The sequence below is a fragment of the Pseudonaja textilis genome, chromosome 5 (assembly GCF_049901715.1).
Source record: "Pseudonaja textilis isolate UNSWEBS1 chromosome 5, rPseTex1.2, whole genome shotgun sequence".
Lineage (NCBI taxonomy): Eukaryota > Metazoa > Chordata > Lepidosauria > Squamata > Elapidae > Pseudonaja > Pseudonaja textilis.
In genome coordinates, this window is record NC_141994.1 from 62,732,580 (window position 1) to 62,758,180 (window position 25,601).

General features: G+C 43.6%; 1 protein-coding gene across 4 annotated transcripts in view; it reads right to left on the reverse strand.

The window, feature by feature from the left end:
• Positions 1 to 22,581, reverse strand: part of RERG (RAS like estrogen regulated growth inhibitor) — a 118,102-nt gene extending 95,521 nt beyond the window's left edge. The window contains exons 1-2 of one of the 4 annotated variants that reach the window (XM_087935140.1): positions 22,248 to 22,581; positions 8,389 to 8,569 (exon numbers count right to left, since the gene is read on the reverse strand). In XM_087935140.1, the coding sequence (XP_087791266.1) occupies positions 8,389 to 8,449 (61 nt within the window). In that variant the 5' untranslated portion in view covers positions 8,450 to 8,569; positions 22,248 to 22,581. Of the gene's footprint in view, positions 1 to 8,388; positions 8,570 to 22,117 lie in introns of all 4 variants that reach the window. The other 3 variants (XM_026714330.2, XM_087935139.1, XM_087935138.1) reach the window with 3 other exon arrangements.
• Positions 22,582 to 25,601: the final 3,020 nt, after the last annotated feature.

Sequence of the window (25,601 nt, forward strand, 5' to 3'; positions counted from 1 at the left end):
CAGAATCTTTCTATGCAAGAGGAGATCTGGGACAACTACACTTTAAAGCTAGTGGTTTCAGTGTAGGGAAAATATTACTAAGAAGACCTGAAGTCTCATTAAACTTTCTTGTACCTCAAATGATGTATAGTTATGGTTTGACTTCCTTGCCTTTTTCAATCATGTATCTGTTTTTTTATTGATCACTTGGTGGAACTTTGGAAGAATCATAGGCTGAACATCTGGTGTCCTACTAGTCTACTCTCTGAAACATCCATTGCCTAATTGAATCACTTTGGTTTCAGGCCCTGAGATCTGTGTCTAAACAGCTTCTCTGCCTTAATCTTAGGCCCATCTGTGTATCATTTCTTTTCCTATCCTATTTCATACATGCCTATTTCTGTCTCTTGTATTATTGATGGCACCATTTTGAATTCTCCATTATTGCATTTGATCTGTAACTTGATCTCAAGTTTGCAGACAACTGGCTTGATCTCATGCAATAGTTATCCAATTATCCTGACACATGGGTTTTTTATAGCTGCTTTTCTGACATATGCTGTTTTAAGATGCCCCCAGTTATGGGCTAGAGGATGATGTCATTATATAATTTAAGAAAGTATAAAACTCATATTTAGAACTTTTTTAGGATTTGTTTTTTCTTCAAAGTATTGTGAGAACAGCCTCAGGAATGCTAGGAATGCCAGTAATCAGCAACTGAGACATTTCTGAAGCTCATTTTCTCTCTCCCTCTCCCCCCTCTCTCTCCCTCTCCCTCTTTCCCTCCCTCTCCCTTTCTCCTTCTCCCTTCCTCCCTCTCTCCTTCCCTCCCTCTCCCTTCCTCCCTTTCTTCCTCTCCTTCCCTCTCTCTCCCTCCCCCTCCCTCCCACTTCCTGGCTCTCTCCCTCCCTCTCTCCCTCTCCTCCCCCCCTCTCCTTCTCCCCTCTCTCTGTGTTACCAAACAGTTTTATTAAAGCTTTGAAGAATTTTGTGAGAAAGGATAAAGGAAAAAATTAAAAGAAATCAACTTCTAGGACATTGGTAGAACGGACTAAAGATCAAGATTGTTAGAAGTAAAAAAAAAGGGGGGGGGGATATAAAGTTGGTTTATTTGACCAAGGTTAAAATAGCTATATTGTTATCCCTGGTAGCCCTTAATGGACTTTTGCTAACATCAGAATTGAAATGAAGAGGCTTTAAGGATTTGTTTAGATAGATAAATATGGGACATAGGAAGAAGAGATCATTTGTTGTATTTTAAGATAAGATAACTTCCTAAAATGTAATGAAGGAGGAAGTAATTTCTTTATATATTTCTTTTCTTTTTCTTTATTATATTTTTATTTTATTTTTATTTCTTTATGTTATTTTTATGTTATTTTTTCTTTCTTTTTTATTCTATTTCTTTCCATTTTTTTCTTTTTTTGCATCTTCTAATTTTTTTATATTACTTAATTTTTTAATTGTACTAGTTTTTATTGTTATAACTGTAATTTTTAAAGAAATTACTACTGAAAAAATGAAAAGGAGGAATATGTTATTTCTTAACTTATTAAAAATAGTCTAAATTTTAACTATTAAGTGAATAGCTTTAATAAAGATTAATCATATTGCATACATTTATATATACGTATATGTATATACCGTGTTTCTCATATAATAAGGCCGGGTCTTATTTTTTTTTTGAGCCCCGAAAAAATGGCTAGGCCGTCTTTTGGGGGGTGACTTAATCCCCCCCACTTGCATCTTCAGGTGGGCGGGCGGCGACGGCTTGGATGTTGACCTCGGCGTTGGTGGGGCATTTTGTATCGGGGTCAACGCAGGCAGCACCATATCCGGGTGTGCAACAAAAGTACTTCCTAATGGCAAGCCCCCCCACCAATCCCCCCATTCCGCATGTTTTAATATAGGCCTTAATTTGGGGGGAGGGGCTTAATTTCATTTCATGCCTATAAAACATGCTGGGACTTCCTATTGGGGGAGGCCGTATTGTTGGAGAAACAGGGTATGTATGTGTGTGCATGCATGTGTGTGTATGTACATACATACACACACACACATGCATTACTAGGAACACTTAGAATCAAATGAATATGAATAGTGCTGAGTCCTATATTTTGGAAGTAGACTCTCTGGCCAAAAACCATAGTAAAAAGGCAGCCAGCAATAGTGGTTGCATAATTCAATGTTTCCAGTTTAATCCCAAGTGCTCCCTAAAATTAGCTCTCCACAATCTTCTTCCAAGCAAAAGACCATTTAAAAAGCAGAATATTAACAATGATTTCACTTTTTTACCAAAGGAAATATTCAAGTGCAAAAATCAAAGCACTTCATTGTGTTTACAGTGCTACACTATCTCATGCAAAATTTTGCCAAGGAATGCATTAGTCTAAGGTTGAATTTACTAAAAAGATTCAAGAGGGCCAGAATGATGAAAGATGCAAGCATCATTTAGGGGAAAAGAGCAGCTACATTTCCTTCAGCACAAAAGCTCTTATTGGTCATATTAGAGCACTGATGTAGGATAAGGACAGGCAGATTGGGGGCAGAGTCAAGAGAGAAATCAGCCTGGAATCGTTACGTTCCCACAAGCGAACTAAGTTCAACCCATCTTGAATTCTATTAACTCTTATCTAGCACCAATCTAGTGCTGACATAAATTGAGTAGATTCTTGTATTTAGGCATGAATAATAAATCAGTTTAACTAGACTGAATATATGGTCTTGATTCTTTGCTCCTGACACTAATGGCAAAAGCCCCTTGATTAATAGATAGATTGTATTTACTTCCCAGTTGCAGAACCACTAGCAATAGTATAATTATTGGCTAATACAAGATGTAAGTAGGATAAGGACAGGCAGATTGGGGGCAGATTGGTTACAATCAATTCTGAAATAAGCATATACCAAAATAATAACAAATATCATTTCAAGACACAACTTTCATTCCATACTCTGATAAACAGAATTCACCATCTCCATTATTTTTAGTTTCTAGAAGGCGAGTAAATGAAAATACAAATCATTCAAAGGCCTTTTTCAGGCAATTTTACAATTTACTGGTACTGTAGTTCTAGCTGAGTGACCACAACTGGGACTGGTAACTTTGTCAGTAAGCATTGTGGTTACTAAGTGGAAAGCCACACGACTGCAACAGAGTTGGAACCATACTTCTGCTTTTGTCATTAAGGGAATAACTGTGGTCATTAAGCCAAACCACACATAGCTGTGATTTATGGTTTTATTTCCACGTTCATCATTAACACTGCTTATCATGGGCCAATTGCAAAGCATACAAATGGCAATCATGTGATTGTGGGATCCTGTAATGTTGTAAATGTGTGTTGGTTGTGAAGTGCATGAATATACCATTCCAGACAACTGACTGTCCAATCTCTTCTTAATAACCTCCCCTGACGGAGTACCTGCAACTTCTGGAGGCAAACTGTTCCACTGATTTATAGTTCTCACTGTCTGGAAATTTCTCCTTAATTCTAGGTTGGAGCTCTCTTTGATAACTTTCCATCTGTTGCTTCTTATTCTGCCTTCAGATGCTTTGCAGAATAGGTTGACCCCCTCTTCTTCATGAAAGCCCCTCAAATATTGGAAGACTGCTAACATGTCATCCCCAGTCTTTCTCTTTATTAGACGAGACCAGGGGTATCAAACTTGATTTCACTGAGGGCCACATCAGGGTTGTGTTTGACCTCATGGGGGGGGATGGCATGGCCAGGGTGTGTGTGGCCAGCTTGACGTCACTCATGTTGGGGGCACCTGTGGTGGCCTGAGGGCTTTGCCAGTGAAAATAGGCAGAGCTGCCATGGTCTCCCGCAATCCTTTGCCAGTGAAAATGGTTTTTAGTGGCAGAAGCACAGTGGGCCGGTCCTTCACTGTTTCCAGAGTGCCCCCCTGTGCCAGATCTAAGCACTTCATGGGTTGGATCCAGCCAGAAGGATTTTGATTTTGACACCCCTAGACTAGACATACCCAGTTCCTGCAAACATTCATTGTATGTTTTAGCCTCCACCCACCTAATAATCAAAAGCAGGAAGGGCAAACTGAAAAAAAGAAAAAGTAGAACTTATGGAAATTGGACTAAGTTGCAGGCATTATACACTAATGGTCCTGATGCATACAGTATGTACCATTTCAAGTCAATTGTTGATTTAACTGTTCCCTTCCTTTGTTTTACAAAATGCCTTGTGGGAAAGCAATCCAGATTTCATTCATTTTCTTATATTGTGACCCCCACCCAAATCCTATAACTCTAAAACCACAATCCGCTTTCAAATGTATTATGAGCAGCCTTAAGGCAAAGGGTGGGGAAGCCCTATCTAAGAGAACAGTACTTAAGAGAAATCCTGACTTTGGGCACACCATAACTTTGGCATACAGAGGATTGAGTTTGCTTGATTTTTTCAAAAGAAAATGAAGAATTAAATATGTCTAACATAACACAGAGAAGACAATCCTTTTTCATCCCAAAAACTGCATTCATTTGGACTTTGGGATTCGTTGATTAGATAAGTTTGTTGTTACAGAAATAGCTAGTATATATTAAATATGCAAAAGTAAAATGTTGAGGCCTTTACTCTACTGCACTGAAAATTGTTGGGAGTTCATGCTTTTTCTCTCTCTCCTTTTTCCTCTTTACCCCACACTTTTCTCTTCCTCTCCCTCCTCTCCTTAATCTCTCATCGTCTTCATTTTCACTTGTGTTTTATACTTTGATGACAGAAGACAGCAGCAGTAGCGGTGCCAAGGGAAGCAGGAGTATGAGGAACTGGAGAGTACCAGGGCCTGAAGGAAGAACTAGAGAGGATGTGGAAAGGAAAGGCCAAAGGGATCCCAGAGGGTGGTAGGAACACTTGGAGCTATAACTCCGAAACTGGGAGAATGGATCCAAAAGATCCAAGGAGTGACATCAGAACTTCTGTCCAGAAGAGTCCAGTGCCAGGAAGAGCTAAGATACTGCACAGAACCCTCAAACTTCTAGACTCTGATAGAAGGCTAGAATTTGAGGAAGACACTTGCCACTCATAAGAGTCTCATTTCCTTGATTGTAATATTTCGTGGGTCTACAAGACAATTGTACATTTTTAAAAAAGATTAAAATAGTTGGACTGAAAGCTGCATTTTAGTTAATCTTTTTCCTCTCATCCCATTTTGATCTCCCTCTCCACCAAATTGATTCTCCAAATGTGTTTTGTAAACCTTTGATGAAGACAAGAATTCTTCCTCCCTCCAGCCATTTTCAAGGAGGCAGAATTAATTTCTTCCTTTTACATTCATGGAAGTGACTTCCTTCCAAATTGCTTTGCAGAGAGGAACAAAAATGCCACGATCTCCAAAACAACTCGCAAGCAGAGCCCACCTCCTGCCAAATGTCACTGTACCTCAATATTTCTCAACCCTGTCAACTTTAAGGTACCTAGACATCAACTCCCAGAATTCCCCTGCCAGCATTTGAGGAATTTGGGTCCTCACATCTTAAAGAAGGTGAGATTGAGAAAGATTGCTGTAGTTATTCCCCATCACTTTTCAATGGTACAGGTTTTCTTTTCCTATACTTTCACTGTCAACTCGCGAAGCATCCCTGACCTGCTGTTGAGTTGCCATAGGCAAGGGGGATGGGGAATTGAACTTCGCACCTGCATCAAGGAGCTTGCATCTTAGCCAAAACATAGCACATTACAGCTGACACGTCAAGATCATCTCTACAGAAACCCACAGTGGCCAGAGGGAGTGACTTCTACAACTCACAAAATTGCTTCATTGGGGAATGTGACTGATGACACATCTTGGGGGAGAGGGAAATGGGGTCAGAGGCAAATCGTGAATTAACTGAGATCAGAGTTGGCTTCACTTGGTCCATGCTGACATGAAGCTCCTAATAAATAACTGGATTTCTTTTGAAGCTTGGCTTGAGGTTCATGATTTAATTAGGGCATCAGTCGGAACCCTGACAGCAAGCCAACTCTGACCCCAGTTCAACACCATCCAGTTGAAGGCATCTCTAGTAGTCTGGATACTCTACAGAGCTCCAAAGTAGTTCTGAGGCTTTGGGATCAGCTGTTTCACTTTAGGAAAAACTCTTTTTCAAGAACACCCACCCTTGCTTTTGATTTATCCCAACTTGGCTCAGTATCTGGATTATCCAAAATGGATGCACACCCACAGCTTAATCCTTATATTTACCTGCTGGATGGGGGGAAAAAAGCCAAAGAAGGGCAAAACTCTTGTTATGAACTTCAGGGAACCATGTATTGCCACCTTTGTTGTGTGTTTTATCATAGACTCCTTCCGGTCTTGGCAATATTTTCAGTTAATATTACTTGGCATGGACTTCCAATTGTCTGGCCAGGATGGCAGCATAATATATTCAGCACAAATCACAATTCCAGAAGTAATTGCGAGGGATATGATTTCTTTCTGGCAGTTTTGCAGAAGGTATGGTCTTCCCAACCCTATAGATCAGAAAGAGCAGATCATTCGTGATCTGTCTTCTTGAATCCAGGCTACTTCCCTGTCAGCCTTGTGAGATAGTCCAGACAAGAAGAACACCCAGGAGTACAACTCCTATCCTATCTTACATTAAAGTTACACTAACAAAATCTTTCATGTCTAAAAATACAACTCTCTCCCCCCACATAAGCAACTTTACAAGTCCGAGAAGCCAAGGAAGGATCCTCCTGAGATGTTTGCCATGCCCCCCATTCCTAGTCGGGCGGCTCTTCTTCCTGTCTCCCAAGGCCATTTCCACATACAATTACATCACCGAGTGCTGACTGAATAATGATTTAGATATATCTGCTCTCAGAGCAAGCATCTGGCCTCTTTTAAGAAAAATAAACTCTACTGAGAGTCAGTAGGAAACGATGAAAACCTAGGAGAAGATGAAGAATAGCTCACTGAAGCACAAGAGCTGGCAAATCACTTCAGCCAAATTGGCTGAGTGGTTACAAAGAGATTAAGACCAGATTAAAATCCAGGTTCATCTATATAACTCACTGGATAACTTTGCTCATACATTCTGTGGTTCTTAAACTGGGGATAATTCTGGGGGTAATATAGAAATGTATTTTTCAGAGCCAGCTCTTGCTGCTGTCTGATGTCTCTATTTTCTTTTTTATTTCAAATGTTCTCTTTTGCCTTTTAACTCTCCCTCAATATTCTTTGGCTTGTAGAATTTCTACTACCACAGGGCCTAAATTAGCAAAATTATATGTAATTTTACACAGAAACAAGCCATGAGGGAGATGAGTGCCTTTTTCTGCACACCAGATTCTCCCCCAAAGTGACAATGCTCTGAATACAACAAATTGCCACAAAATCAGGTCTTTTCAGAAATTCACATGGACCTCATCAAGGGAAGCGTTTTAGTTCTCCATGGTGCTACTAACATGCTACAGTAAAATAGAAGTACTCAGCAGAGCAAACTGGATTCGTGCACTTTTCAGGAGAGAGTGAGTGGGTTGATGCTAGTAGCGATCTGGATTATTATTTTACTGAAGAGGTGCCTCAGAATGAGGGTACCTCTCTTTTGCTGCAATATAGGAATTAAAACAAATTCCACCCAGAATGTTTCTTTTTGTGCATGGTACATGAAGTGCATATGATAATCCACAGATTGCTTGAATAACCTTGTTCTGCTAATATATACCTTGATCTGCAACAGCGTCTACAGGAGGAAAGTTATACGATACAATTATGGTTTTTGTACCATCTTTATCAAAATATAGGAATTAAAACTTCAAATTCAAAATTGCATGACTAAATGACATTGCATTGATTTTTCTAAAATGTAATATGTACTAAAAAATGTAATTATCCCCCACGCCTACCCTCCTCCCTCCTTCCCCTACCGCTCCTCTGCCCTGCAGTTTTCTTGACAAGTTTTCAGAAGTGGTTTGCCTTGGCTTTCTTCTTGCTAAGACAGAGAGATAGGAAGTGGCCCAAGGTCATCCAGCTGGCTCACAGTCTGATGGTTTCTAGCCTGGTGCTTCAACCTTTATATCAAACTGACCATTTTCACCTAGGGGGGAATAGATGGAAATGCTACCAATTTGTAAAAAGTAATTCACAATGCCTAGCTGACATTAGCAGGTGATTCAGTGGCAAACAGAGATTCAGCAACCTTAACAATAATAGACAATCTAAATCCCAAAGGTGCTTTTTTTTTCAAGAGGCAACTGGACTCCCTTTGTTTTTCCCTGTAGATGTTTTACTTCTCATCCAAGAAGCTTCTTTAGTCCGCTTGCAGAAAAGACCCACCAAACCACGATCTGGATGACTGAGAATCTCCATAGACAAAACCTAAATTCCAACTCATTTTTTTTTTAAGAAACTGACTGAATAGACTCCCGTAGTTTGCAGGTGACAAACCAAGGAGAGAAAAAAGAAACTTACCTGATTTTCCTACTCCAGCTCGTCCAAAGATGGCTAGTTTTACCTCTGCGCTCTTAGCCATGGCAAGGGAACGCGCCGCAGACTGGTGGCAATGTCGCTGTTGTGTCCGATTTGATGCAAAGGAGGACTTTCCCCAGCCCAGCCTTCAACCTTGTTGTATCATTATGTTTTCCAAGCAGGGCTGTGAGAAAAGACCCACCGAATAGAATTAAAGAGCTCATAAGGGGAAGGAAGCAGATACTCTCAACTATAGGCGATATTTGAATGCTACCTTCATAGCACATCGGAAAATCCTTTGAATCAGTTACCATATTGTCATCTGCATTGAGCACACAGCGACTGAGATTCCATATCACCAAAAGATCCAGATAAAATGGGGTGAGTAATTTGTCATTCTGCATATTGACGTAACATGTTCTGCGAACCACACCATCACATAAAAGCACAGTGTGATGACCCGGGGTGTGACACAAAAATGACCAAGTCACAAAAATAGAAGAAAGTCCCTTTAATGCCTCCAACTTGGCCCCAATGTCCAATTATCCTGGGCAAGATACCAAACTCTTAAAGAAAACAGTTTACAGAAGGAGTAAATGCAGTCCACACCCAAAGTAAAGTTAATTCAAAATAAAAAACCCAACACACCATACCGAAGGAATTACTACAGCAAGCAAGGATGATTAATTGTAGACTTCTACCAGATAACGGAGCAACCACAGTTGGGAGGAAGCCAAAAGTCAGATAAGCTCCAACAAAAATGCACGCTTTACTTCCAGCACCTTTGCCATGTGCAGTTTGTTCTTTTAACCAGACCTCCCAGTTGCAGCCCATGAAGGGGATCAGGGCCCCTTCCTCTCACATTTCCTTCCATGCCACTCACGTTTCTCTCTTATCCGCTCCTCCTTGTGTGCCCTAGGATGAAGAGGGGATGGGCCTGGGTCTTCCTCTGAATGCCTATCCAGCCTGTGCCCTTCCCCAGTTTCCTCCACAACCATCGGAGCCACACTCCCACTCCCTATCAGCTGTTCCATCTCTCCCCTGGAGTCACACTCCAACAGGGGCATGACAGCACAGTATTTCAGGATCCAAACTGGGTCAGTCCCCGGGACCGGAGGTTTTTGTCTTCTGAGCTTTTGGACTCGTGCTGGAGCCCACCTTCAGGGAACTTCTCTCCGGCAGGTGTCAGCAGAGCTAGCTGCAGAGTCGGATGAGGAGGAGGCAGAGGGAAGGCCTGGGCCAGCTTCGGAGCCCTTGGAAGGCTCTGATAAGGAAACAGCATCAGAGGCAGAGGCAGTGGCAGGGCCTTCCATCCTCCCCCAGGCAGCTGTCTTCGGGACCTGAGCTGAGTGAAGGGGAGGAACAGATGGGGGCCATCCAAGGTGCACGTATGCACAGAGAGGAAAGGAGAGGAGAGCAAAGGAAAACAGTAACCCGGCTCTCAGGGAGAGGTAGACGTAGATAATAACTCGCCCCTCCCTGGCTGAGAAATAAATTGGAGGGGTTTGGAATTGGCTGATGGCCAGAGGCAAGAGTTTGTTTCGAATATACAGCAAGCAATTTGGATTTCTTGGCTAAACCCAGGTTTGTTGGGACTAATTATGTTTGATTTTTTTGTTTATCCATGTGAATAAAAGACTGTTACTGCCCTGTTATAAAAAGGGGTTGTTTTACTCATGAGTAAACATCTTTATCACTACTTGCGAAGGCTGGATCAGAACAGCAGACTGTGTGAAAATCTTTCACACCTGACACCTGCTTTGTTATCCTCCCATCACTTCTCTCCATTTCTTGTCATTTTTAATGTCTTTCTTGTTTTGTTTTGTTTTGCTTTGTTTTAATGATTTGTAAATAACCAGAGTTGCTAGAAATTGGATGGCATATAAATTTAATAAACCATCATTATCAACAGCAGCAGCAATTTGCACTGGAAAGGTATGAGTTGAAGTCCTGGAACTGTGGTGGCACAGTGGTTAGAATGCAGTAACTGCAGCAAACTTTGCCCACAGTGAATAGTTTGATCCTGATAGGCTCAAGGTTGACTCATCCTTCCATCTTTCCAAGGACAGTTAAATAAGGACCCAGATTGCTGGGGGAAATAAGCTGACTGTACACTTCTCAGAGAGTGCTGTAAAGTACTATGGAGCAGAGTATATGTCAACTGCTATTGCTGTGTTCGCCGCAACATTTACGCAGAGATTTAGGAAAACCTTCAAAACATGTCCAATATATTTTTTAATGGACAGACTAAGTTTGGCTTGTGTCTGAAGCGGAATGTCTAATGTGGGGTTTTCTACTTTCAAAGGGCTTTATTTTATTTTTATTTTTTACCTTTCAACAGCAAGGACAGAATGGCCTAATGGTTTTATTTGCTCCCTATAAAATATTTGTTTTCTACATTTGGAGAGATTTGTTCTTCGTGTATACCTTCATAACCGGATAAAGTATCCAGCTGCATCAAGGTTCCACTTATAGTACTGCTATTTCCTTTTTTTTTTTTTTTTTTTGAACTCTACTTTTCCATTGTTCAGCCAGCCAAGAGAGCTTCAATTATTGTTCCCAGCATCTGGCCTTGAACAGTAACTTCTGAAGCATTATCTGAAGTTGCTTAATGTATGAGAGATACATGAAACCTTTGGCAAAGCGCTGAAAAACCCCGTAGTTTACAGTATCCGCCTTTTTATTAGTCAGCAGGAATTACTTTAAAAGCTCGACTAGTGGGGGAAATGAAGCTATCTTGACATTTCTCCGAAACAAAGTTTTGTGCTAAAAGGTATTCAGAAGCTTTTTGGGATAATCAGCATCAGATGCAGAAAGTAGGATTAGAGAAAGCTGGAAATGTTTGGTTGAAAATGTGTTCCCTTAAAGGAGCACAAAGTTTACTCCTTCCCATCTAATTCTTCCCCATCTGTTGGATGGAGAGATTATGATCCAGAAATGTATGAGTCTGGCGCAAAGAGAAATGATTCCCTGTGCACCGATACTGAATCCGAGATCATTATGCCTCTGAATCCAGGGGAAGAGATGCAACATGTTTATGTATTTATTCTCATTGTGTTCCTTTGCCATTGTTTACTTTATCATTCTATTATTTTACTTCTATTATGTTTACATGCCTTTCATTTTTCTTCCCTTTTATTATTGTAAGCCACCTAGAATAGCCTCACAGCAAGATGGGCGGCAAATAAATTTAACAAAAAGTGGTTTGATAGATAGATAGATATAGATATAGATATAGACATAGATATAGATATAGATACATAGATATACTATGTATGTATGTATGTATGTATGTATGATATTCAGCTTTGTTCGGGTATTTTCCCACGTCATTATAGTTGTGCTTTTAAAGTTGTAGCAACGTTTCGGCAGAATCTCATCTGCCATCATCAGGTTTCTGTATTGTGTTCGTCTGTATTGTGTTCAAACACAATACAGAACCCTGATGATGGCAGATGAGATTCTGCTGAAACGTTGCTACAACTTTAAAAGCACAACTATAATGATGTGGGAAAATACCCGAACAAAGCTGAATACCATACATGTAAGTACCCATGAAAACTTAAGAATATTACTCATTACTCTGAGAAGCACAGAGCCGAAGACACAAGCCTGAAGATGATGAATGAGACTTCATTGAAACGTGGAAGAAAACTCGAATAACCAAAGATACACACACACACACACACACACACACACACACACCATGCTCTATTTCAGTTCATGAATATTCTCTGACATATACATTCTTTTTTTAAAAAAATGATATGAAACTGCTACATCTGCAAGCCTTTTGGCTTCTTCCATTCAATGGTGTCCACTTTTTGGAGACTGCACGAATAAAGCATGCCCATCACTACCCATGCCACCACATTCTGGGCAGTTAAAGCTTGCAGGTGGTCTTCAAGAGCAGCCCCATGGATAGCACATTACAGTAGTGAATAGTCCAAGACAGGATTGTCTGTGGAGATGGTCTTTGTCAAAAAAAAAAAGTCAAGATGATTACCACAACTAAGCAACCACAACCTTCAACATAGGTAAAAAGTGGACAGGACTTTGATGTTATGGTTATAGTTACCATCTTGACCTTTCTTTACACCAGAGGTCTCCAAACTTGGCAACTTTAAGACTTGTGGACTTTAACTCCCAGAATTCTCCAGCCAGTATGCTGGCTGGAGAATTCTAGGAGTTGAAATCCAGAAGTCTTAAAGTTGCCAAGTTTGGGAACCTCTGTTTTACACAAACACCCCACAGACATCTCTGATCTAAGCCTTTGCCCGTTTTGAATAAACCAGGAAAATGTGAGATAGATGCATTCTCACATTCATGCATTCTTTCTCTCACACATTCCCCTTGTAATATAGGGAGGGGCTTAGAAGAGGCCAGAACATGCTATAAATGGCTGCCATGGGCATGACCTACCATTATCAGTCATTGTCATTGTTAGTCACAGCCACCTACCACAAAAAACTGGGGGGGGCGGGATTAAAATGAGAGGATTAGAAAGCCTGTTGGTTATCAAGAGAGTCACTTACAGACAGCATATTGTCATCCTTTTATATTGTTTAATATATAGCAATAGCAGTAGCACTTAGACTTATATACTGCTTCACAGTGTTTTACAGCCCTCTCTAAGCAGTTTTAAAGAGTCAGTATATTACCCCCAACAATCCAGGTCCTCATTTTACCCACCTCGGAAGGATGAAAGGCTGAGTCAACCTTGAACTGGTGAGACTCGAACTGCTGAAGTGCTGGCAGCTGGCAGCCAGCAGAGGTAGCCTGCAGTACTGCTTCCTAACCACTGCACCACCATGGTGCCATCTTATATATAACAAAAAATATAGGAGGTGTTAAACTTAAACTGGGTTAGTATCCAGCAGCTTGGTAGCTGCGGCTCTGGTTCAATCTCAGCTCTTTCATTTTTGTTAAACGGGCATTGTCCAATTAGTCCTGTTCATCATGGCCACCATTTTGTGAACAATCAACCTTTTCCCACTGAAAGCCATTTTGTGAGAGAACCACCATTTTTCTTCAAAATTCCAAAGGTCTCACCGGTCCTAATTAACTACTTTAAATTTTATAATGCTGTACTTAATTGTAACTCAGTACACTCAAAAGCATCCAATTTGTTCTTTTCTTATTCCAGAGAGGAAGGGTCCATTTTAACTGCTCCGGTGGTGGTCCTCCCAGCCTTCTATACCACCGCCTCAGCAATTTTGGCAAAAGCAGGTCATTTAAAGCTGTTGCAGCAATGCCCTTTTCTTTCAAATTTTCCCAAAGAATGAAAATAAAATTCTTCATAAACAATGGAACCTATAGAGGGCACAGAACATGCTGACAAAAATTCTCTTCTATTGTGTTGCACCTATCATTATAGGAAAATGTTCTAATTTGATGAAGTAATAACAGTCCATTTGCAGTATTTCCAAATAGGATATATATGGATCTCTGGTTATTCAGGTTTTCTCCTGTGTAAAATTGGAAGTATCTAGGCGACGTTTCGATGAAGTCTCATTCATCATCTTCAGGAATACATATATATATGCATTCCTGTTTTCACCCTATACCCCACTCACAACAATCTCTTTTATTTCAGCACTTGAACCAGCAGGTCGCTGGTCTATTTTAAGGCTACTCATTGATTTTCATCATTTATGTATAAATACTTTTGCCAGCAATCTTTCTAGTTGAAGAATCACAGGGTTGGAAGGGACCTAGGAGGTCTTCTATTCCAACCCCTCGCCCAAGGCAGGAGATCTTATACCATCCGGGGCCAATGGTTGTCCAATCTTTTCTTGAAAACCTCCAGCGATGAAGCTACCCATGACTCAGGGAGGCAAGCTGTTCCATTGATTAATTGTTCTCACTGTCAAGAAATCTTTCTTTAGTTCCAGGTTGGATCTGTCTAAGGAGCTCTCACCACTGCTTCTTGTCCTGCCCTCAGGTTCTTTGGAGAATAAGTCTTCTGTGTGTGCCCTGTCTGTTGTGGTGTGAAGAAAGAAAACAGCATTCTAGAACTCAGCACCTGGCTCCTCCAAGAAAGACCCATCGTAAGAAATAAGCTACGTCTTACAGAGACTGGGGATGATCCCTCAGTAGGGTGTTAAACCAGAGGTGGCCTGCTGGGGGTTTGCAGTGGTTCAGGAGATCCCCTAGATAAGATTCTGTGCAGTTTGGAGAACCACTAAATCCCCCTCCTGGCTGGCCCCCGCCCACTCCACCCCACCCCTCCCAGGAGTCCCTACGCTGCCCGTTTTGGAAGCAGATAAGTGCAGGGCATGTGCAGAGGCTCAGAGAGGGTGACAAACAGGCCTCCCGGATGTTCAGGAAGGCCGGAAATGGGCTAATTTTTGGCTTCTAGAGAGCTTCCGGAGCTCGGGGAGGCCATTTTCACCCTCCCAGAGGCTCAAGGAAAGCCTTCAGAGCCCAGGGAGGGCAAGAACACCCCCTGCCCCGCTGTGGTGCAGGAGACCAACTAGGCCACACCCACCATGGTCACACCCACCCAGCATCCGGGCAGTGAACCCTTTGCTAAAAAAAAATTAAGCCCACCCCTGTGTTAAACAGGAACAAAGGGTCAGAAGTCAATGTGCAGCCAAGACTGAGGGCAAGAAGCAGAATTCAAGAGAAGAAGTGGAATAGTAAAACTGAGATTCAGGACTTCTACGGGAAAGCTGGTGGATCTATTTGGAATCTCTGAAAATTCTGTTTTAGTGCATAGATCATGAGAAATAAAGATAGAGAATAGAGATCTGAGCTCAAGAAGATAAATCTGATGTGATGATTATCACTGAAATTTGATGGAATGTTACTCATGATTAACACACAGCAGCACTGGAAGGCTACAACTTACTCAAAATGAATAGAGCTAGTAGAAAGGGCAGGGATATTGCACAGACATTTTGAGTACCCAAAACAATTTGTGTGTGTGTGTGTGTGTGTGTGTGTGTGTGTGTGTGTGTTTTGCCACAGGAAATATTAATCCTTGTGTTCCTCTGGGTGGAAGTGTAATATAGCAACAAGTACAGGTAATCATCAGGTTATAACACGTTTGGGGGCCAGAATTTTTGTTGCTAAGTGATGTGATTGTAAAGCATGACATCGTACAACTAAATTGCTTAGTGATGGAAATGTCCGCAGTCCCAGTTGCCATTGTAAGCCCATGGACTACGTGAGTCATTAAGTGAGGACCTCGTGTGGTTATGATGATTATGAAATGTGATTACAATGAGGTCATAATCACGTATAGGAAGAGGAAGGAAATCTAAGCAAGCAGGCTGGTGGGTGAGAGCCGAAGGTAAAAGCTACAGGTGGGCAGATGCCATGGACAGGTAGGTGGGTGCTAGGTGCAGATGTTAGGGTGCACAAGAGGGGGTGTATGGGGCTGCATGTGGGCCTGGGAGCTGTTCACAGGTACCACAGAATGTGGGCAGTCAAAAAAGCACCAGGGGTAACTTTCAACTTCCTGCTGGCTTCCCCATTGACTTTGCTTCCCCATTTGACATTGTTAATCACAAGCTGGAGACTGAGCACTCAGTTTAGAAGCACATGACTACAGGAATGCTGTAATGGCCTGAACTCCAAAAATCATTTATGAGTCTCATCATTCATCCCCACTATAACTCTGAGTGGTCACTAAACGAATACTCCTAACCAGAGGACTACAGTACCTGTAGCTTTCAAAAATGTAAGCTTTCGTAGAACTTAGCCTATCTGTCTACCTTATTTTGTAACACCGATTTTGCTGCTGTTCAAAGAGATCTCTGTCTCATTATGTTCACTTGGATCTCTTCCTCGTTTATTCCTTTTCTCCTTCCTTCCTTCCTAAATTAAGAAGAGACTGGATAGCCACTTGTCTGAAGTGGTATAGGGCAGTGGTGGCTAACCTTTTTGGGCTCCTGTGCCAAAAATTGTGCGCACGCTTGCATGCTCGCACTCACGTGCCAGCACCCAGAAGGCAATGCGTGCCCCCCCAAACCCCCATGCATGCACACATAATACCCACCCACCCACTCCTGCCACCTCTTACCTGCACTGTGCCACACAGCTGATTTTCATCCAGTTTGAGGCCTTTTTTGGCCTCCCAAAGGCTTGAGGAAGGCTTCTGCAGGCTTTGCAGGCCAAAAACTAGCCCCGTTTCATCACTTCCAGTATTTTCAGAAAAACAGGAAGTGATGAAATGGGGCTACTTTTCAGCCTGCAAAGCTTGCAGAAGCCTGCAGAAGCCTTCCTCAAATCTCTTGGAGGCCAAAAAAGGCCTCAAACTGCCGAAAATCAGCTGTGAGGTGCACTCATGCCCAGTGAGGTAAGTTTGCCTGCAGCTCATGTGCCGGCACAAATGGCTCTGCATGCCACCTGTGGCACACGTGCCATAGGTTTGCCATCACGAGTATAGGATCCCCTGCTTTAGCACGGACTACAAGACCTCCAAGGTCCCTACCGACTCTATTATTCTGCATTCTGTATCTTTGTGCTTCTCATCTATTACAATGTTTATCTCTAATTTACAGCACAGAAAACATGAGAATCCTCTAGAAAGACGTTAGGCATGGATAAAGCAATAAAAATGGAAGTCATACTATTGTGGGTAGCTTCTTCTTCAGATAGAAAAGTCGCTTGTGATGTTCTTCCCAAAATGGTACAGGTAGTCCTTCACTCCTGACCACTTGCTCAGTGGTCGTTCAAAATTCTGATGGTGCTGAATGAGGGGAACTTGTGATCGGTCTGCAAAATTGCAGTCATGCGATCATGTTCCAGACACTTGGGTACCCAGCTCACAATTACGACACCACAGCAAACCATTTATGTGTTCAACATTTGCATCCCTGCTGGCTTCCCACAAAGTCAATGGGGAAGCTGGCAGGAAAGTTCACAAGTCATTTCTCCCCCTTTGCCCCCATTCCTTGGGAGCAGCAAACACACACACACACACACCACCTATCTGGCTTCCAGTGCCCACCCATTGCCTTAGCCAGTCTGCCTCATGGCTCCATTGAAGTTTAGAGCAGGGATTTCCAACTGTGGCAACTTTAAGATTTGTGGACTACAACTCCAAGAATTCCTCTGGCTGAGGAATTCTGGGAGTTGAAGTCCACCAGTCTTAAAGTTGTCAAGGTTGGACACCCTTGCTTTAGAGCACAGGACTGAAGGAACTTTCTCCTAGGCTCTGTGCGGTTCAACATCTTTATCAGTGAACTAGATGAGAGACTTGAGGGGAAATCCTTTCCCTTGTATAATATACCGTATTTTTCGCTCCATAAGATACACCTGACCAGCAGCCGGGCTGCGATGGCGGGGTCCTTTCACTGTGCTGAACCCCACCTCTTCTGTCTTTGCCATTGCCTGCCCTCTTCTGTCTCTTTTCCACAGTGGCGCATAAGAGATGGCACATGAGAGGACACCTATCTGTGGTCCTCTCAGGCTCCGCCTCCTGCCCTCACTACACTGCTGCTCCATATTCAGCGCTTCATATTAACAGTGAGACGGCGCTCCATATTCCACTATGAAAGGACCCTGCTGCCGCAGCCTGGCTCCTATTTATCATATTTGTTCCATAAGACGCACCTAGGTTTCGGTGTGGAAAAGACGAGAAAAAAAAAATGAATATGGAGGGCCGTCTCACTTTGAATATTGAGCACCAAATATGGAGCAGCCATGTAGTGAGGGCAGGAGGCGGAGCCTGAGAGGACCACAGATAGGTGTCCTCTCATGTGCCAGCTCTGCCTATTGACTCCTGTGTCACTGCAGAAAAGAGACAGAAGAGGGCAGGCAATGGCAAAGACAGAAGAGGCGGAGTTCAGCACGGTAAAAAGACCCCAGCACCCCAGCCTGGCTGCGATTCACCATATTTGCTCCATAAGATGCACAGACATTTCCACCCACATTTTTTTGTGGGGGGTGGGGGGAGTGCATCTTATAGAGTGAAAAATACAGTAATCCTTCACACACACAGCCAAAAATATATATGATGGATTGGGGCAATTTATCAGTCTTGTTAAATGAATTTTGATCATGTGACTGTGTAGATGCTGCAATGGTCTTGAGTGTACAAACCAGTTGTAAGTCACTTTTTTCAGACCCATCGTAACTTTGAAGGGGGATTAAACCAATAGTCATAAATTGAGGACTGCCTGTACAGTATTTGCAATAAATGGAATATCTCTATCAACATCTCTGCACAGGTAGCCCTCCAGTTATGACCACAATTGAGCCCAGAATTTGCGTTGTTAAGTGAAACATTTGTTACGTGAGCTTGCCCCATTTTACGCAACTCAACTTGTGTGAGTGGCCCACTGCTCACATGGCTCAGTTCCCCTCTACCCTCCCCGCCAGCTGGGTCACCAAGCCGCAAAGCCCTAGATGTACTTCCACATTCCATTCTACTGTACAGGTAGTTCTTGACTTACCACAGTTCATTTAGTGACTATTCAAAGTTACAACGGCACTGGAAAAAAAATGACTTAAGACCGTTTTTCACACTTCAACCATTCCAGCATCCCAGTGGTTATATGATCAAAATTCAGATGCTTGTCAACTGACTTATATTTTTGATGGTTGAAGTGAGTCATGTGATCACTGAGGTGGTATTCAGCCAGTTCTGACCAGTTCTGGAGAACTGGGAGTGGAAATTTTGAATAGTTTGGAGAACTGGCAAATACCACCTCTGACTGGCCCCGCCCCCATCTATTCTCTGCCTCCCGAGTCCCAGCTGATCGGCTGGGTCTTCTTTGGTTGCCCTGCACAGGAAAACAGAGCTGGAAAGCAGGCTAGTGCGGTGGGGAGGGAATGAGGATTTTGCAGTATCCTTCCCTTGCCACGCCCACCAAGCCACGCCCACAGAACCGGTAGTTTAAAAAAATTGAATACCACCACTGCATGTGATCCCCTTTTGTGATCTTCTGACAAGCAAAATCAAGAGGGAAGCCAGATTAACTGAACAACTACATTACTAACTTAACACCTGCAGTGATTCACTTAACTGTGGCAAGAAAGGTCATCAAATGGGGCAAAACTCATGTAACCGACCTGCTGAGCAACAGACAATTTGGTCTCAAATTGTGGTTAAGAACTACCTGTACATGGGAAGATGAGAAGTCAGCAACCAGCAGCTACATTTGTCATCCCAGCTGCCAATCTGAAACAGAACACGTGGAGCTCTGCAGACGGCGAAAGAGCCATATTATTACAAGAAAGTTGTGTGTAATTTAGGATGTAGCTTAAAATAATTCGTTCTTTATGCTACAAGTCTGTTCAGGAACCAGATGGAGTTGAGGTAAGATTTTACAGCATGTGCAGACTTTTCTAATCATTCTCATGTTTTCTGAAGAGTATTTGATAGTGATAAACCTTTTCAGGAACAGGATTTGGTATGTCAAGCTAGTTTTGCTGACAAAGCTTCAGAAAGTGATTTTTAAAAATAGTAATAGAAAACTTTATAATATACACAGAAATCCTGCATTCTGTTGGATGACATCTGTGTTTCTCAACCTCGGCAACTTTTAAGATGCTGGCTAGAGAATTCCAGGAGCTGAAGTCCAGACACCTTAAAGTTGCCACTGGCAAGAAACATAGGATTATATTAAGCAACAAAGCTGTCACCAACTCAACCAAGATCTTTTAAAATTTCAAATGGTGAAACCGTGAACCTGAACAGCCTCTAATCACATTCCACTTCAAAGCTTGCAAAAAAGAGACCAAGGGAAAAATTACAACCAAAAAATTGGGATTTCTAAAAACATTTATATTGAAGTCTTGGTTCCAAGTGAGAAATCAAAATCCTGGAGAACTTGCGAGGTGGCCCCAACATCATCACCCTTGCTGATATAGTAAAGCAGTGGCCCCCAACCTTTTTTGTGCCACGGCCCAGTACCGGCATCACAAAATGATCCGCGGCCCGGTACCGGCATCAGTACGCATGGCAAGGAGAGCCGAGCGACCGGCCAGCCAGCTGTCCCCGCTTCTCCCCACCACCTTCAACTCCTCCTTTGTACCTTTGTCCATGGGCTTCGCTTCTGGATGGCTTCTGGACGGTCGCTCGGCTCGCCTTGCCTTGGGTGCTAAAAGAATCCTCCCGCCTTAGTTTCGTTCGAAGCCCCCCCCTTCAATGAAACTAAGGCGCGAGGCTTCCTTCAGGACCCAAACGCCGCTTTCCAACTGGAAAAGCTCACCTGAAAGCACTTTCTCATCAAAACAAGATGGTGGCGCCCAGCAAACCGGCGGCCTGGTAGGAAATGTTCCACGGACCAGTACCAGTCCGTGGCCCGGTGGTTGGGGACCCCTGTAGTAAAAGATCCAGTGGTGAGTAATTTTGATGGGTGGCAGGTCGTGGGTTGAGGGAATACAGGGTCCAAAGGGGTCGAGTTATTTAATTTAATTTAATGTATACAAAGATAAGAGGATAATATTAATATCCCCCTCTCTCATCTATATCTATCTGCCTACCTATATCAATCTGGCATTCTATATAATGACATGATGACTGGAAATAAGGAGAAACTTTCTGACAGTGAGAACAATTAACCAATGGAACAGAAGTTTCCCTCATAAGTTGTGGGAGCATCATCACTTGAGACCTTCAAGAAGAGATTGGATGGCCATCAGTCAGAAATGGTGTAGGGTCTCCCGCTTGGGCGGGTGTGTGTGTGTGTGTGTGTGGACTAGATGACCTACAAGGTCCCTTCCAACTCTGTTAATCTGTTATCTGTTAACTTCTTTGCAATACCTGTAGGATATTTTCAGCATCCTCTCAGAGGCCTCCAAGCATAGCCTGCTACAATTCTCCAACCCATTTAAAACAAAGTTGGTAGAGTCCTGGTTTTTCCTTCAAGTTTGGGCAAAGATGTTGCTCCAACCCAGGTTACAAGTCCTTAAAGTATTCTGCAGGTCTCACTTCCCAGGTGTGTTAAAACAGCCAGGTTATTTTTAACTTCTGCAGGTTAATGAGGTGACAAGAGCTGAGTTTGTACATTCTGTTGAAACAGTAGCTGGTTAATATCTGGTGTGAATGCAACCCCTGCCTTGACTGGGATAACTGGTCCCCCTCCAAGTGTTTTCCTCTTGAACTTACTGGAACACCCCTTTCTCCCATCTCAATGCTGCCTTACAGATAATCCTCGACTTACAATAGTTCATTTAGTGACAGTTTGAAGTTACCACGGCACTGAAAGAGGCAACTTATGACCATTTCCCACACGGTTTCCACGTGGGGAGGTTCCAGCATCCCCATAGTCACGGGATCAACATTCACAAGCTTGGCAACTGACTCATACTTACGACGGTTGCAGTTTCCCAGCATCCCATGACCCCCTTTACGCCACCTTCCGGCAAGCCAGATTCAAACCATATTACTAACTCAGCAACCGCAGCGATTCCCTTTAGGTCGTAAAATGGTGCAAAGCTCGCTTCACCAATGTCTCACTTAGCAACATACATTCTGGGCTCCCTTGCGTTCGTGAGTCGAGGGCGACCCGTACTTGGGAACCCATCAGCCCCTCCTAACTGAATGGGATGTTTGCATCCGAGGACAAGAAGAGTTAGAAGCTTCTTGTCAGGAGCTTCTTTGTATCGTTTTCCCCCCGCAGAGAAGCACCCTCAGAAAGAGGTTGGGGGGGGGGGGGCAAGCGATTTAGTCCTTATTTCCTCGCCCCCTCTGCCCCCGCCCCCCCTCCCGGATTAGGTCAAGGATGACCTCCAGGAAACCGATCCACCGCTTCTTGCACAGAGAGCCACTCACCTCTCTCCAGCGACCCGCAAGCTGTCGGCTGCGCTTTTCCAACACTCGGCCAGTCCCCACCGCTCTGCTCGGAAATCCACCCCGCCACCCACCTGGAGCTCCACTTCGGGCTCTTTCTGGGCTTTCTCACCTCGCCAGACGTCCCGGGCAGCCCCGTGATTTGCCGCGCGTAAATCTTTCCTCGGGTCCTGGACCAGAAGATGATGCGAATTGCGCAGAGGATCCGGCGGGAGAGGCAGCGCCGCTCGCCCGCCCGCCTGCTCGCTTTCCCTGGACCGACCTTTAGAGAAAGTACCGCAGAGAGCGAGGGGGCGGGTTGTGAAGAGAGAAAGGGCGACCGGCGAGAAGGAGATCCGAGCGGATCTCCTTATAACCGCCTCTGCCTCGGCTGACATGCAACCCGGCGGTCGCAACGCGCAGCCCGGCTTCCTTCTCTCTCTCTCTCTCTCTCTTTCTTTCTTTTCTTTTCTTTTTTTAAAGGAGGCTCGGCGGCGTCACCTGCCGGCCGCCAGCCTGCACGGCAGAGCGGAGGGGGTGAGGCGAGCTGCGGCCCGAAGCGAAGGTGGCGCAACCCTAAATCTTGCAGGAACGCACCAACGGGCGCGTAAAGGGAGACCCACAGACGCACACAGACACAGACACACACACAGAAAGACAGAAAGACAGAAAGACAGACAGACACACAGACACACACACACACACACACCCTGAAAGGTTCACTTCGTCTCCAAGGGCGTCCGACCTTGAGCGCACGAGCGCCGATGCCCTTTTGGCTATTGGCAAGTAACGGCGCTCAGCAATCGCCACCCTGGGAAAATAAACATCTTTTTTCTCACCCCCTCAGGCAGGATGTGTCCGCACGCGCACGCACCCACAAACGGAGATACACAGCCCCCCCCCCGCACCCCTTCACACACACAGAGATCCTGAAAAGTTTACTTCGTCCCCAAGTGTCGCCGATCTTCTCCGTGGGGCGCACGGTCGCCGATGCCCTTTTGGCTATTGGCGAGTAGCGGCGCTCAGCAATCGCCAGGCTTTGGGAAAAGATGCTGCTTTCCCCCCTCCCCCCCTCCTCACCGTCCCAGGCAGGAGAGGCGAGCGTGGGGAGGCTTGGGGTGACCTTTCCTTTGCCTGGCTCCCGGGAGGTGTGGAGTAGGGGGTGGGGTCGCCGTTCGGTTCTCGCCCGTCTCCGGGCGAAGGATCCCCAGCCGAGGATGGTGGGGAGGGGGAGCCCGAGGTATCTGGAGGGCGCTAACTTGCGGTGTGGGAGTGGGGAAGGACCGTGTCAAGCCTGTCACTCGTGGGAGATGAGCCTTCAAGGTCGCCGCGCCGTGCCAGATCTGCGGGTTTCCTCGCCTCGTTATGCCATTGAGTAACGCCCGTTGAAAGACGGTGCTTGTTGCTTAACTTTTATTGCGGGTTTGAGCTGACAGGCAAAAGAAACGCTAACTATCGTTTCCTTAGCCTCCCGGCGTACAAAAAGCACGTTGTATTTGTCTTCGTTTTTTTTTTTCTTCCTCCGGTTCTTAAATCCTTTTAATACATGGGAATACATTCCCACAACAGACCCTGGCAAGCCCACGTTTGCCATAAAGACAAATGGCGCCCTGCTTAAAGGGTTTGCATTGGAATTTGGCAATTCCAGGTTCATGTCCCCCGCCATCAGCCAGGAAAATCCTCGATTGAGCCCAACATATTCTCTCAAACTAAGCTATCTTACAGGGTTGTTGTGAGGATAAAACTGGAGATGGGGGCTAGAGCCCCTGTTGATGAAAAACTAACCAGAAATAGAAGAATCTCCACTCAGTAATAACCGGTCTGCTCTCTTGACAAATATGCAGTTTCCCTTTTAAACCAGTGTCCCTTTCTTCATTATACACTTGGATATTGTAGGAAGTTAGCATCCACACCTCTCTTAGAAAATTGAAATATCCTAGGAAATATTAAAAAGGCAGAACATTTCCCCTAAAAAGAGTAGAAACTCAGAAGCAGAAACTCACCTCAGAAGTAGAAGCTCACCCCCACCTTTGTTAATGGGTGGGTCATTAAGGCCTATGCCAGAATACTTTACATAACAAAGATCTCCAGGTAAAACTATAGCAATTGCTCAAAAACCCTTTCAGTGCATCATCCAGCAAGGCTCAACCAAGCCTGGAACTCAGGACAGCCTACAGAGTTGCCCCTGCATGGCCCCATAGGAGTCTGACAACCAATCAGAATAAAAGCTCCAATTCAAATCCCAACAAAGGTTATACAACCCAGGCTCTCTCAGCACCTCAGTCCTTTCTTGATCTTTTCCTTCATCTTGAAGCATGTGATCATCCTTTTCACTTTGGACCTTCAAGCCATGTGGTCCTCCTGTCCACGATTAAACCTTCCAAACAGCCTCCATGTTTCCAGTGTCTTTTTCCCCACTTGGAACTGAACCCAGAAGAATATTTCTTCCAACAATATTATAAACTTACAATATACATGTCATTGTACACTTGGATCCAATATTGAAAAAGTATGCTATCAAGTGTGTAACAGACCTTGTGTTTCAGATCCATCCTGTGGTTCCTCCAAACTTTCGGAACCGATTTAGGGGTGTGTGCAAATCTGTGTGTTTGTCTACAAAATGCCTGCCTGCCTGCCTGACTAAATGAATTCTTCATTGGACAAGTGTTATTGGACAAGGAATTTGTCTTGGTGCTATGGTCTCAGTGTACATAAAAAGAAAAGATACATTCATCAAGAATCATAAGGTACAACACTTAATAATAGTCATAGGGTACAATAAAGCAATCAAATCATACTAGGAAACAGTCAATATAAATCATAAGGATACAAGAGACAAAGTTACAGTCATACAGTCACAAGTGGGAGGGGATGGGTGATAAGGAGTGATGAGAAAATAAACAGTAATAGTAGTGCAGACTTTGTAATAGTTGAACAGTGTTGAGGGAATTATTTGTTTAGCAGAGTGATGGCTTTTGGGAAAAAACTGTTCTTGTGTCTAGTTGTTCTGGTGTGCAGTGCTCTATAGCATCATTTTGAGGGCAGGAGTTGAAACAGTTTATGTCTGCGATGTGAGGGGTCTGTAGATATTTTCACATTCAGATGCTTAACAACTGACTCACATTTATGACGGTTGCAGTGTCCCGGGGTCATGTGATTGCCTTTCGCGACGTTCTGACAAAGTCTATGGGGAAGCCAGATTCACTTAACAACCATGTTACTAATTTTACAACTGTAGTGAATCACTTAACAAACAAGGCAAGAAAAGTTGTAAAATGGGGAAAACTCACTTTACAAATTTTTCACTTAGCAACATAAATTTGGGGCTCAGATGTGGTCGTACATTGAGGACTACCTGTATATCCCATCAAGGGTAGACTCCAGGAATATTTGTGTGTAGATCCCTGGGGAGAAAGGTACTATTAGAATTCTTAAAACAAATTTGCAATCTGTTAGACAAAGAACAGACAGGATGAAAATTAATTCT